General features: G+C 46.8%; 1 protein-coding gene across 2 annotated transcripts in view; it reads right to left on the bottom strand.

The window, feature by feature from the left end:
• The window catches only part of PPARGC1B (PPARG coactivator 1 beta), a 118884-nt gene extending 115976 nt beyond the window's left edge, over positions 1-2908 (bottom strand). For both annotated transcript variants that reach the window (XM_053566852.1, XM_053566853.1), the window contains exon 1: positions 1014-2908. In XM_053566852.1, coding sequence (XP_053422827.1) covers positions 1014-1091 — 78 coding nt within the window. In that variant the 5' untranslated portion in view covers positions 1092-2908. The remainder of the gene's footprint in view (positions 1-1013) is intronic.
• Between the last annotated feature and the right edge of the window lie 9252 nt (positions 2909-12160).

The following is a 12160-nucleotide window of genomic DNA, read 5'->3' as shown; positions in this document are numbered from 1 at the left end:
CCTCCCGACGACCCGCAGCCAAGCTACGGGAGAAAAAGCCCTAACTCTGGAGCCAAACTTTACGCTTGCAACAGGCATAGGGTGGGAGAAACGGGGGAAAGGGTTGGGGGCGCGCACACCTTGTGCAGATATTTTCGGTAGCAGTTGGTCGCAGTAGCTCCCCTCTCCCGATCTCCAAGCCACCAGCTTCCTCGCCCCCCCTCTCCGGCACACCACAGCACCCTCTCCTGTCACGCGCGTGTCGCCACTGGGGCTCCCAGGCTCAGCCTGAGCCCGGGACGCCGCCTCGCCTTCCCTTCCCCCTGCGTCGTGGAGCGCGCGCCGGGGCCGCGCGCCACAGGGGGACCCAGGCGCCCCCAGACAGTCCTTCCGCTCCCATCCTGTCCGGCTTTTCCCCCAGGGGCTCCTCTGCAAAACAAAACCAGGAAGACGCTATCTCCGCCCGTATGTCCACGTGCCCCGCAGACCCCCCCAAGCCCTTAACCCGCAACTGGCAGGAAACTCCGCGCTGCGGGGACCAGTGGGGAGCCGCGGAGGGCCAGTAACTCGGGGCACAAGAGGCTGGAGGACGAGGGGACTCCAGGGACAGGGACATGTGCCCGTGCCGGGGCCACAAGTCCACGTGAAAGTACGGCAGCAAGTACCCGGCGCGGAGGGCGCGCCTCCAACACCCAGCGCCAGCCTGAGGGTCCCTGGCATCCTGGCGCAACTCCATCTACCCAAGGAAGCGTGGTACCCCCAGCTCTGCCCGCGGGGGGCGGGCTCCAAGCGACGAAGGAGAAACCCTCCCCAGAGGCCGTAGCGCCCCCAGCGCTACCGCACGCGCCGGCGAACCTCCAGCTTTCAGTCCCCGAAACGGAGCGCATCTCAGCGCGCGTTAAGGGGACTCTGCAGCCTGGAACCCCCAGATCCCCCAGTGCGCCCACCGGTGCCTCCCGGCCACCGAGGCTGCAGCTGCAGCCCCTGCAGCTCGGCACCCTTGGCCCCAGGCCCGCCGCCCCGGCTGGCCGTACCTGCGTGTCAGCGAGATAGTTGAGGAAAAAGGAGGAGAGCTCTTCGTCCAGCAGCGCGCCGCAGTCGTTCCCCGCCATCTTCCAGCCGCGGCTGCAGCGTGCGGCGGAGTCAGCGCCGAGCCGGCCCGGGGGGAGGGAGCCAGCGAGCGAGGGAGGGAGGAGGGAGGCGGGAGCGAGGCCGGCGGGAGGCAGAGGGCGGAGCTCGAGCCCGGGGCTGCCGCAGGGCCGCTGGCTGCGGGGGCGGGGCCGCGCGGCGCCCGCGCGGGCAGGGGTCGAGCTCCCCACTTTTCCTGCGCAGCGTCTGGCGTCGCCACCAGCTCTCGCAGCCCTCAGCCTGAAGGAAAGCGCCCGCAGCCGGGTGGCAGCGTCCGGGCCAGCAAGCCGGCTGGCTGCGCAACAATGCGGGCAGCCCCCCCGCTCCTGCCGGAGCGAATCACGTTGCGTTAGCGCTGGGCGGGCCCTGAGAGACAACCTGCTTCTGCACAGCTGGGGAAACTGAGGCTCGAGGAAGCGTAGGACCTTGTCTGAAGCCACGGGGCACTTCAGTAGCCGGAAGAGAAAGGGCACGTCCTACTCCCGGGAGGCTTGAGTTTCTTCTACCTAGGTTACAAAGCTAGGGAGGGAGGGAGAAATTACCAGCGATCAAAGGTTGAGGAATCGAGAAGGCATTTTTAATCTTTTCTTTGAAGGATGCGTTGGCCCATATTCTGTTAAACCTGACTATCTATCTCCTTTCTGTCGCCCCCAGTGCCACCCCCCACAAACTTCAGTGACTTTTCTTACCCTATCCAATAATGCCATGGTTGTGTTTTCGTTTGTTTGTTTGTTTTGAGAAACAGTCTCACTCAGTTGCCCCAGGCTATAGTGCCCTGAAGTAAGCCTAACTCACAACAACCTCAAAGTCCTGAGTTCAAGCGATCCTCCTGCCTCAGCCTCCTGAGTAGCTGGGACTACAGGCACCCACCACAACCCCTGGCTAGCTTTTCTATTTTTAGAAGAGATGAGGTCTTACTCTTGCTCAGGCTGGTCTCTAACTCTTGAACTTAAGTGACCCTCCAGCCCAGGCTTCTCAGAGTGCTAGGATTCCCACCAGCTCCTGAGATGAACCTTTTCACAGGGAGCTTCTACACGCAGCAGTCATTCACCCAATACTCACATCTTAAGAGCATCCTTCTGGATTATCTCTCAGACTAGCAATCCGTTCCCTCTGTCCTCCCACCCCCACCATCATGGGCTCCCTTTGGTCTTCAGGCCTTTAGAAACTGGTAGCACTAGGATGCTGAGGCAAGTGGATTCCTGAGCTCAGGAGTTTGAGACCAACCAGAGCAAAAACAAGACCCTGTCTCTAAAAATAGCCAGGAGTTATGGCAGGTGCCTAAGTCCCAGCTATTTGGGAGGCTGAGGCAAGAGGATCACTTTAGTCTAAGAGTTTGAGGTTGCTGTGAGCTATGATGCCATGGCACTTTACCAAGGGTGACAAGTAAGACAATATCTCAAAAAAAAAAAAAAAAAACGGTGGGCAGCGCCTGTGGCTCAGTGAGTAGGGCGCCAGCCCCAAATACCGAGGGTGGCAGGTTCAAACCCAGCCCCAGCTGAACTAGAACCAAAAAATAGCCAGCCTGTAGTCCCAGCTACTCTGGAGGCTGAGGCAAGAGAATCTCCTAAGCCCAGGAGTTGGAGGTTGCTGTGAGCTGTGTGACAACACAGCACTCCACCCAGGGCGATAAAGTGAGACTCTGTCTCTACAAAAAAAAAAAATGGTAACAGTTGTCCTTTTACATTTGTTTCCATGAAGATTTGATCTTTGTATCTCTTTACTAGATTCTAAGACTCATGAAAGGAGGACCTAAATCTGCTTTTGCACTTACTGGATTTCTAGTTCCTGGCACATAGTAGTTGCTTAATAAATAATGTGTTAACTGAAAAAGCTGGAGAATTTTGGTCCTCTGCCACCACCATCACACACGTTGTATACAGATAAGGAAATTGACTGTCAAGGGTGCACATGGAGTGAGTGCCTGAGCCAGAACCAGAACTCAGGCCTCCTGACACTAACCTTGAACTCCCATCACCATGCCCTGCTATTCGCCAGGCAGGAGATGAGAGTACTGCCTGGATGAAACCAAGAAGGCTGGAAGATTTAGGCCTGTTCTATTGGGCATGCCTGCCTTCTGCCCTTCTCCCACCCTACACACATAAGGGCTGCCCCACCCTGCCTGCCCAGGGAGATCTCTCCCTTCCAACCAGAGGAGGAAGCAGAGGGACAGTCCCCAAGCACACCTGCTCCAACTTGAACACCAGAGCAAGAGCTTCCTTCTTCTCCAGTCTGAAGTTCCCAGAACCGCAGGGCGTGATTTCACTATTTGGGCATAAAGCCAGCATGCTTTTAAGGAACAATGCATTCCAACAGAGAGCCTATGTCTAACTTCAGAGAACTAGCCTGGTTGGTACTCAGGAGTCCATGCTCTGGTCCAGCCCTTGCCACATTTTGTTCCAGTATTGGGCAATTTGGGAGATTGAGAGCATGGTTTATGATCCATGCGTGGAGTCACACGATCTGGTTTGGAACCCTAGCAAGTGATTTAGACTCAGGCCTGGGTTTCCTCATCTGCACAAATGGAGTTCACAGAATTACTTATTTCATAGGTATGTTTTGATGTGCATATATAAAGTGCTTAGAATGGTGCCTGGCCTCATGAGGAAAGTGCTAAGCACTCTGTTCCTCTGTTTTCTCATCTATTAAATGAGGAAAAAATACACATCTCTTGAAGGCGCTAGTCAATGTCACTTGCCTTGCTTTCAGCATTTACAGGCTGCTGGTTTACCTTGGACTCCAGGTACATTTAGATTTGAATCCTAGTGCAAACTACTTATGTGCCCTTGATTATGTACTTAACCTCTCTGAGCTTCAGTTTCCTCATCTGTAAAAAGGAGGTAGTAGTGGTGCTATGCCACACTGGGATTTGTGAGCACTAATGAAACAATACATATAAAATAAATAGCTTGGCCCTGTATCTGGCAGGTAGGAAGTACACATCATCACTGTCATCATCACCAACATCATCACCATTAGCACTAAGGGGGACTTAAATTTTCCCAAGACCCTATTTTTCTGCCACTGGGCACCAGAGTCAGAGTCATGTGGGATGGTTTCCATAAGTCCCCCTACCAGATCCAGCCTGGCCTCTGACTAATTTTGAGGCTAAAGTTAGAGGGTCCCCAAGACTGGTCACCTCTAGCCTTGGTCTTGCAGAGCTGCAGTGCCATTCAGGGCCTTGCCACATAGGGCCTCAACAGCACTCGTCCAGAGGCTTTTGCTTTTAAAACTCTGCCCTTGACAGAAAAGTTCACTAGTTGCCCAGCCTCAGGGACCTTCTCACTAATCCCTGCTCTATCCTCAGAACAGGCTTTTGGCTGGCAGGATACTTAGGTAAGGTATCTTGTCCCAGGATTTCCTCCATCACACGCGACCCACAGAGTCTTAGCTCCACCATCCTGTCTAGCCTATTGAGGAGTGGTTCTCAACCTTCCTAATGCTGCAATGCATTTTCATTGTTACAAAGGGGTCGCAACCCACAGGTTGAGAACCACTGCTGTAGAAGAATTTAAAGTTCTTCATTAAGATTAAAAGCCTTCAAGATACCTAATGTATCAGCACAAGCTGATCTTGAGCCATTTGCTCCCCCTCTCTTGAGGCTGCTTTTCCTACTCATAAAAGGAAAGGGCCAGGCTGGATGAACCTGTATGGATTCCTCCAGGCCAGAGGTTGTAGATTTGATAGATATCAACCAAAACTTATCACTTTTCTGTACTAAGCGTGTGCCAGACACCTGTGTTTACATCATCTCTAATCCTTTCAAAACCCCCAGTAGTGTAAATTGTGGTGCCCATTTTATGACTAAGGAAACAAAAGCTTAGAAGGGGTTAAAGTGTTTAGCCCCAGACCAAGCAGTTGGAGACACGGCTGAGATTCGAACCCAAATCTGTACCCAGTCCAAGGCACAGACCCTTGAAAGGGAGTGAGAAAAACCTCAAACTAGCTAATCACTCCGGGGAAGCTAGAATGGTGGTACATTTCTTATTTTATGACTTCCAAGTAAAGGGCATTTGCAATGGCAAACTTGTAGGTATATGGCTTGATTCTGTTCCTTTTTATTGGCATTGCCTCCCCTGAGATTAATGAAAGTGAGCCCCATGCCTGTCCAGTGCAAATCCCGGACCCCTCCAGCCTCCAACTAGTTGGCTACCACAAAATGAACCTATCTGACTTGAATATGTTGTTAGTCATTACCAGCAAACACTCAAAAGCAGAAACATTAGCATTTTTTCCCTTCCAATAATAGGAAAATGCTTTATTCAGACACTATAGCTAAGGCCCTCAAACTCTAGAGGGCGTGACAGTCACCTGACCCCTGTCACCAGAGATTCCAATTCAGCAGATCTATGGTGGGCCCAGGAATCTGCACTTGATAGGCTTCCCTACTTCTTGTTCTTCCCTCTTCTCAAGCTACTCCCCTGGCTTCCATGTAGGAGGCAGGCCAGGATGGCAGGTGAGATCACCAACCTCAATTCACCAGGCCTAGTAGCCACATGATCTTTAGGAGGCTGAGGCAAGAAAATTGCTTGAGCCCACGAATTTGAGGTTGCTGTGAGCTGTGACATGATGGTACTTTAGCCTGGAGCAACAGAGTGAGACTCTGTTTCAAAAAAAAAAAAAAAAATAGGCTTCCCTAGATGACACTACTGCAGGAGACTACCCATCCTTCAGCAGATATGTAATGAACACCTACTATGTGCCAGCCACTGCACTGGGCAGTGCGGGTAAATCAACATGACACCCTTGCCCACATCCTGCTCAACAAAACCACTTAGTGAATTTTTGTTGAATAAAGGAGATAGGTAGGACATGGGTCTTGATAAACACTGAGGTTTCCTGACAGCCACCCATGACTCTGTTATTCTATGACCCGTACCAGGGAACAGGTGCTCATCTATTTCCCAGCTCTGTGAAGGAGACAGGGACTCAAGTTAAGAAGGTGCCTGCTTTGTATTGTTAGTTCTGAATGTCATCTCCACCTCCCATTGAATGCTAGAACTTTAGAACTGTGGAGAGGCAGGGGAAAGGTGTTCTCCACCGGGTTCATTGTATAGGTAGAGGAATGTGGCCGATGTCACATGCCTTTCAGTGGCAGGGCCAGGACTAGAAGCCAAGTCTCCATATTGTGCGCGTGGTATCCCCATGACTTCCATACAATGAATTCCTCCTTTAAAAGACATCACCTAGATGGTGTCATTTGAGGTCTCAAAGTTGGGGATGGGGGCCTTTGGCATGTGAAGGCCCATCATGGACAAGGCACTCCTTCGTGTTAAGCAATGCCTTCTTCTTCCTGTAGGGTTAACCCATGAACTCAGCAACATATTTGAGGGAAATGCGGAGCAGATCACTTTCTCTTTTATGTGCTATAAGTGATTAAAGGGCTTCCAAACCAGCGGGTGAGGGGCATTAAGCAGCCATCCAAGCAGCTATTACTGTTTCTCAGTTTTGCAAGGGCTGTACTTCATTTGTCCTCCTTAGTTCCTTAAGTGATTTGCACAAAGCATGGCTGAAAGGAAGTCGAGTAAGGATAGAAACTTGTGCTTTTTCCATATTTGCTCACAGAGCAGAAGATTCTAGATAGGGCCTTTCTTATGTCCATTTAATAGATAGGGAAACAAAGGCCCAGGGATGTGAGTTCTTGTTTTTTCTTGCAGAGATCTGAGTTCTATCAGGTTATAATCAAATGTGTGCACATATATATCATATTATTCTAATATGTATGTCTAATATGTATGTGTGTATACATGTGTATACATATAGATACACACACATACATAGGTATATACACACACGTACATATTAAACATACATATTAGAATGATATATGACACATATTTATACCAGAACAGCAACATTATAAGAGACCGTCACCTGACATTAAAGAGCAACACAATTTGTGTTTAGTAGATACCAAATTAAGTTTAATATACCTATCAAATAAGGCAGGCAGATGGAAAGAATACCTGAGTACCTTCATACTTTGTCTCTTCCTGGCTTTGGAATCTCGGGAAAATCACTCCTTGGTGAGTCTTCCTATCTGTGCCACTTGATGTAAATTTTTGTGTAGATCAAGTTCCCTTTACATGAGATTTTGAACTTTTACAAGGTGTCAACCAATGTTTTACAATGTTACTTTTTTAACTTTTACTCATTATCTTAAGTCATTGACAATGTTTCTTTGGGAAATTTATCCTGAGGGCTGATTCAAAAGATGGGAGAACTACAACATGGTGTCATACATACTTTGATTCAACAAACATTTTTATTTTATTTTATTTTTTTTTTTTTTTGAGACAGAGCCTCAAGTTGTCACCCTGGGTAGGGTGCCATGGCATCCCAGCTCACAGCAATCTCCAACTCCTGGGCTCAAGCGATTCTTCTGCCTTCGCCTCCCAAGTAGCTGGGACTACAGGTGCCCACCACAATGCCCAGCTATTTTTTTTTTTTTTTGGTTGCAGCTGTCATTGTTGTTTGGGGCCCGGGCTGGATTCGAACCTGCCAGCTCAGGTGTATGTGGCTGGCGCCTTAGCTGCTTGAGCCACAGGCGCCGAGCCTCAACAAACATTTTTAGAGTCCATCAGGTGCCAGGCACTGTGCTACAGGTCCATAAATGGTGACCACGATGCAAACTTTGCTGTCACACAATTTGCAACTCTGATCTCCATCACATGCAGGGGAGAATTGCATGTCATCATGCAATTTGATACAGTATCGTAAGTTCTTCAATAGAGAAAGTTGGAAGGCTGGAGACTGCAGTGGATGAGAGGCCAGTTAGAGTTGGAAAAAGAAGGCAGGGTAGAGGTGGGGTCCTGAGCCAAGACAGAAGAAGTAGCAGGAGGGATATGAAGGAATGTGTGGTTTAAAGCTATCCTTTGGCGTGGGAATCACAGGGTTTTGGTAATAGGCTAGAAGTGGTAGAGAAGGAAAGGGAATAGTGAGGACACACAGTTTCTGGCTGTAGGGATGGGTGTTCTTACAGGAAGGGTGGCTTGGAGGAAAGTCTCATGAGGGAGGGTTTTCAGATGATGGGGGGACATGGAACAACCAAGTAAAGGTGTCTAAGGGGAGTACATTGATGCCAAGCAAAAAATTAGGAAGTAACCTCAACTCCTAGTAAGGCAGGATGATTAAAATTTCATGCTTAAGTATAGAGAGCAGGAAAAAAGCTCACATATGTGCACAGAGAACTGTGCCCAAGGATGTTCACTGCAGTATTGTTAATTATGATAAAAATACAGGATACTGTAAAAATGAACAGTGATTAGAACATACAGTGGGATATTAGATAGTAGCGAAAATGAATAACATCTCCATGAATCCATACAAATACATCTGCTTGTGTTTGTTTCTTTTTGAGACAGAGCCTCAAGCTGTCGCCCTGGGTAGAGTGCTGTGGCATCATAGCTCACAGCAACCTCAAACTCTTAGGCTCAATAATTCTCTTGCCTCAGCCTCCAAAGTAGCTGGGACTATAGGCACTCACCACAGTGTACAGCTGTTTTTTTTTTTGTTTGTTTGTTTGTTTTTTAGAGACAGAGTCTCACGCTTGCTCAGGTTGGTGTTTTAAAATTCTTAATACACATTACCATCGACACTTCTGCCAAGAGAAAAAGAATCCTGGTTTTATTTTATTTTTTATTTATTATTTTTTTTGAGACAGAACCTCAAGCTGTCATCCTGGGTAGAGTGCCATGGCATCACAGCTCATAGCAACCTCCAACTCCTGGGCTTAAGCGATTCTGTTGCCTCAGCCTCCCAAGTAGCTGGGACTACAGGTGCCCACCATGATACCTGGCCATTTTTTGGTTGTAGTTGTCATTGTTGTTTGGCAGGCCCGGTCTGGGTTCGAACCTGCCAGCTCTGGTATATGTGGCTGGCGCCTTAGCCACTTAAGCTACAGGCACCAAGCCACAAATACATCTTAAAAACAGTAAGTGAAACAAGTCAGTAGTCTAAGGATACATACAGTATGATGAACTTAGGTAATATTTTATAACATGGAAAATAATACTCCATTTGGTCAATACATGTATAAACAAAATCCTAAACTCAGGACAACAAAAACACAGATCGATTTTAGGAAAATGAGAGGAGAGAGGGACCTCGGGCCAGCTTCATAGATGTGCGATCTGGACAGTAGCACAGTGATCCACACTTTAAAAGGCCCCATGCTTAGTATAATGCTCTGCTGTGGCCATCTTGAAATTCATAATGATTTTTGAATAAGGGACCCTGCATTTTCATTTCACACTGGGCCCCACACATTATATAGGCCTACCTGGGGGGGAGGGGATTAACATATATCACACAGAAGAAATCTCCAAGTGTACCTGTACTGTTTTATTTTATTTTAAAAACCTCAAAAAATTTTAAAAATAGCAATATTGTTAAATCTGTGTACTGTATTATTCCTTGTGCATTTTGGTGTGATTGAAATATTTTATGATGTAAAAATGATGAAAGTATAGTTATATAAATAATGGTTTATTTACTTGATGAAATATTCTGCAGAAGGCAGAAAGCTACATGAAAACATGTGCAGGAAAATATACATAGCATTAAGTGAAAAATGATAAAAAGGTATAGAAAAAGATTATAACTGAATGCATAAATATACAGGTAGAATATATATATTGGAGTGACGTTAAGTAAAGTGAACAAGTGAAACATGGTTAAGATGACAGAAATAATTTCTTTTAATTTTAATTTTTTTTTTTTTTTTTTGAGACAGAATGTCCCTCAGTCACCTTGGGTAGAGTGCTATGGCTTCAGAACTCACAGGAACTTCAAACTCTTGGAGTTGAGCAATCTTGCTTCAGCCTCCCGAGTAGCTGGGACTATAGGCATGCACTACTATGTCCAGCTAGTTTTTCTACTTTTAGTAGAGATGGGGTCTTACCGTTCCTCAGGCTGGTATCAAACTCTTTTTTTTGAAAGATAGAGTCTCACTTCATCGCCCTTGGTAGAGTGCTGTGGCGTCACAGCTCACAGCAACCTCCATCATATTAGCTGATTCTCTTGCCTCAGCTTCCCGAGTAGCTGGGACTACAGGCGCCCACCACAATGCCCAGCTATTTATTTTGTTGTTGTTGTTGTTGCAGTTCGGCCGAGCCGAGTTTGAACCCACCACCCTTGGTATATGGGGCCTTGGTCTATGTGCCCACTGAGCCATAGGCCCCGCCGTTGTGTCAAACTCTTGAGTTCAAGCCATCCATTTGCCTCGACCTCCCAGAGTGCTAGGATTATAGGCATGAACCACAGTGCCTGGCCTCTTTTAAGATTTGCACTTGTGCTTTTATAATTTTTTTTTACGATAAAATAAAATGTAACTTTTTATCTTCTTTTGGAATAAACTCCAGCTCCTCTGAAAAACTATGTTGCAGGTTGCTAATAGGTTAAGTAACAGATATTCTTTGGAACAGGGACATTTTTGGAGACCCAAGGGTTAGCTCTGATGGTGGAATTTTGGGGATCCCCCTTCTCATCAAAATGAGCTCTGAACTAGGAATCGGGTGGGAGTCCCACTCAGGCTAACACTGACCTCACAGTGGGACAAATCTTTTCTCCACTGTGAGGCTCAGGTTCCCACTCTGCACAATGATGCTCTTGAACTGGATCAGCAATTCCAAACTTGCTGCACATGAGCACCTCCTAGGGCCCCTGGCCTGACTGTGAGATGCTCTGATTCCCTTGCTCATTTGAGGACGAAGTCATTTGGGCCGTGTGTAGTTTGGCAGCCGAAGTGGTTGGAGTCAGGATGCTGAGAGGAGAATCCAGGTCAGTAGGCCACCCTAGGAGCGTTTCATATGGGGAGGAATCTCCTTGGCTCCTACAGCAGCCAGGAAAACTGCCAAAACCCAAGGAAAGGGCGTGGCCTCATAGGCATGGCAAGGTGTAGAAGGCGTGAGGCCCCCATGGGCACAGCACAGCAGAACTTCATGCGCATAGCTGCATTTTCTTAAGCTTTCCCAAGAATCCTAACAGACACTTCATGAAAAACAAGATGGAAGGGAATATTCCACCTTGTGTCAGAGTTGTATTGTTATTTCATTTTTAAAATTAGAAATTGTTTTAAATTATACAAGTGACACATAATTATTTTATCTTTGGATAAAATCATTGGAAACAACACAGAGAAAGGACAAGTTTCTGTGGCCACTCCCTCACCAGAAGTGTCCACTATCAGTGTTTCATGAGTCGACTTCCACACCTGTTTTTTGACTTATTCTCATTTATGTGTATAGAGAAATTCCAAGTTTTGTTTGGGAGACTGTTTTTATGAGAATGGAATCTTAATGTAATTACTACCTTGTAATTTCTTTCTTAGTGTGTCTTGGAGGTCTTCACATATCAGTATTTACACTTCTACCTTATTCCTCACCGTTGGTACTTATTTTCCCCTGTAAGACTGGAGCACAGACTTGATTTGTAACTATTTGTTCATCATAATTCTAGACTTGTGTTCTCCAGATGGTCATGTGGTCCTGGTTAGATCACTGAAGAATACTCAAAGCTAGAGGTAGTTTATTAAGAAAATAATGGGCCAGGTGCAGTGGCTCACACCTGTAATCCTAGCACTCTGGGAGGCCCAGGCGGGTGGATTGCTTGAGCTCATGAGTTTGAGATCAGCCTGAGCAAAAGCAAGACCCCCGTATCTACTAAAAATAAAAAACTAAGGCAAGTGGATCTCTTGAGCCCAAGAATTGGAGGTTGCTAGGAGCTATAATAACAATGAATGAGTTCCTTTATTCATTCAACCAACAAAAGCTTATGGAATGCTTGTTTTGAGTTGTCATCTTTTTAATACAGTCAAACCAGATCTGCATATATGAGTTCAGTTAATTACATTGACTATATTGCTACATTATTTGAAATTCATTCGACATTCCTTCACCAGCAACCTACCTTGTCTCAGGCTCTCTGTCAAGCTCTGTGGGACTGTATTAGTTGTGACGTCTTTGGTTGCAATGAATAGAAAACCTTACCTAAATGGGCTTTAAAAGATAATATATTGACTTACATAAGTTTTTTAATATTTATTTATTTAGAG

The sequence above is a fragment of the Nycticebus coucang genome, chromosome 17, assembly GCF_027406575.1.
Source record: "Nycticebus coucang isolate mNycCou1 chromosome 17, mNycCou1.pri, whole genome shotgun sequence".
Lineage (NCBI taxonomy): Eukaryota > Metazoa > Chordata > Mammalia > Primates > Lorisidae > Nycticebus > Nycticebus coucang.
This window is presented reverse-complemented; position numbering and strand designations above follow the sequence as displayed.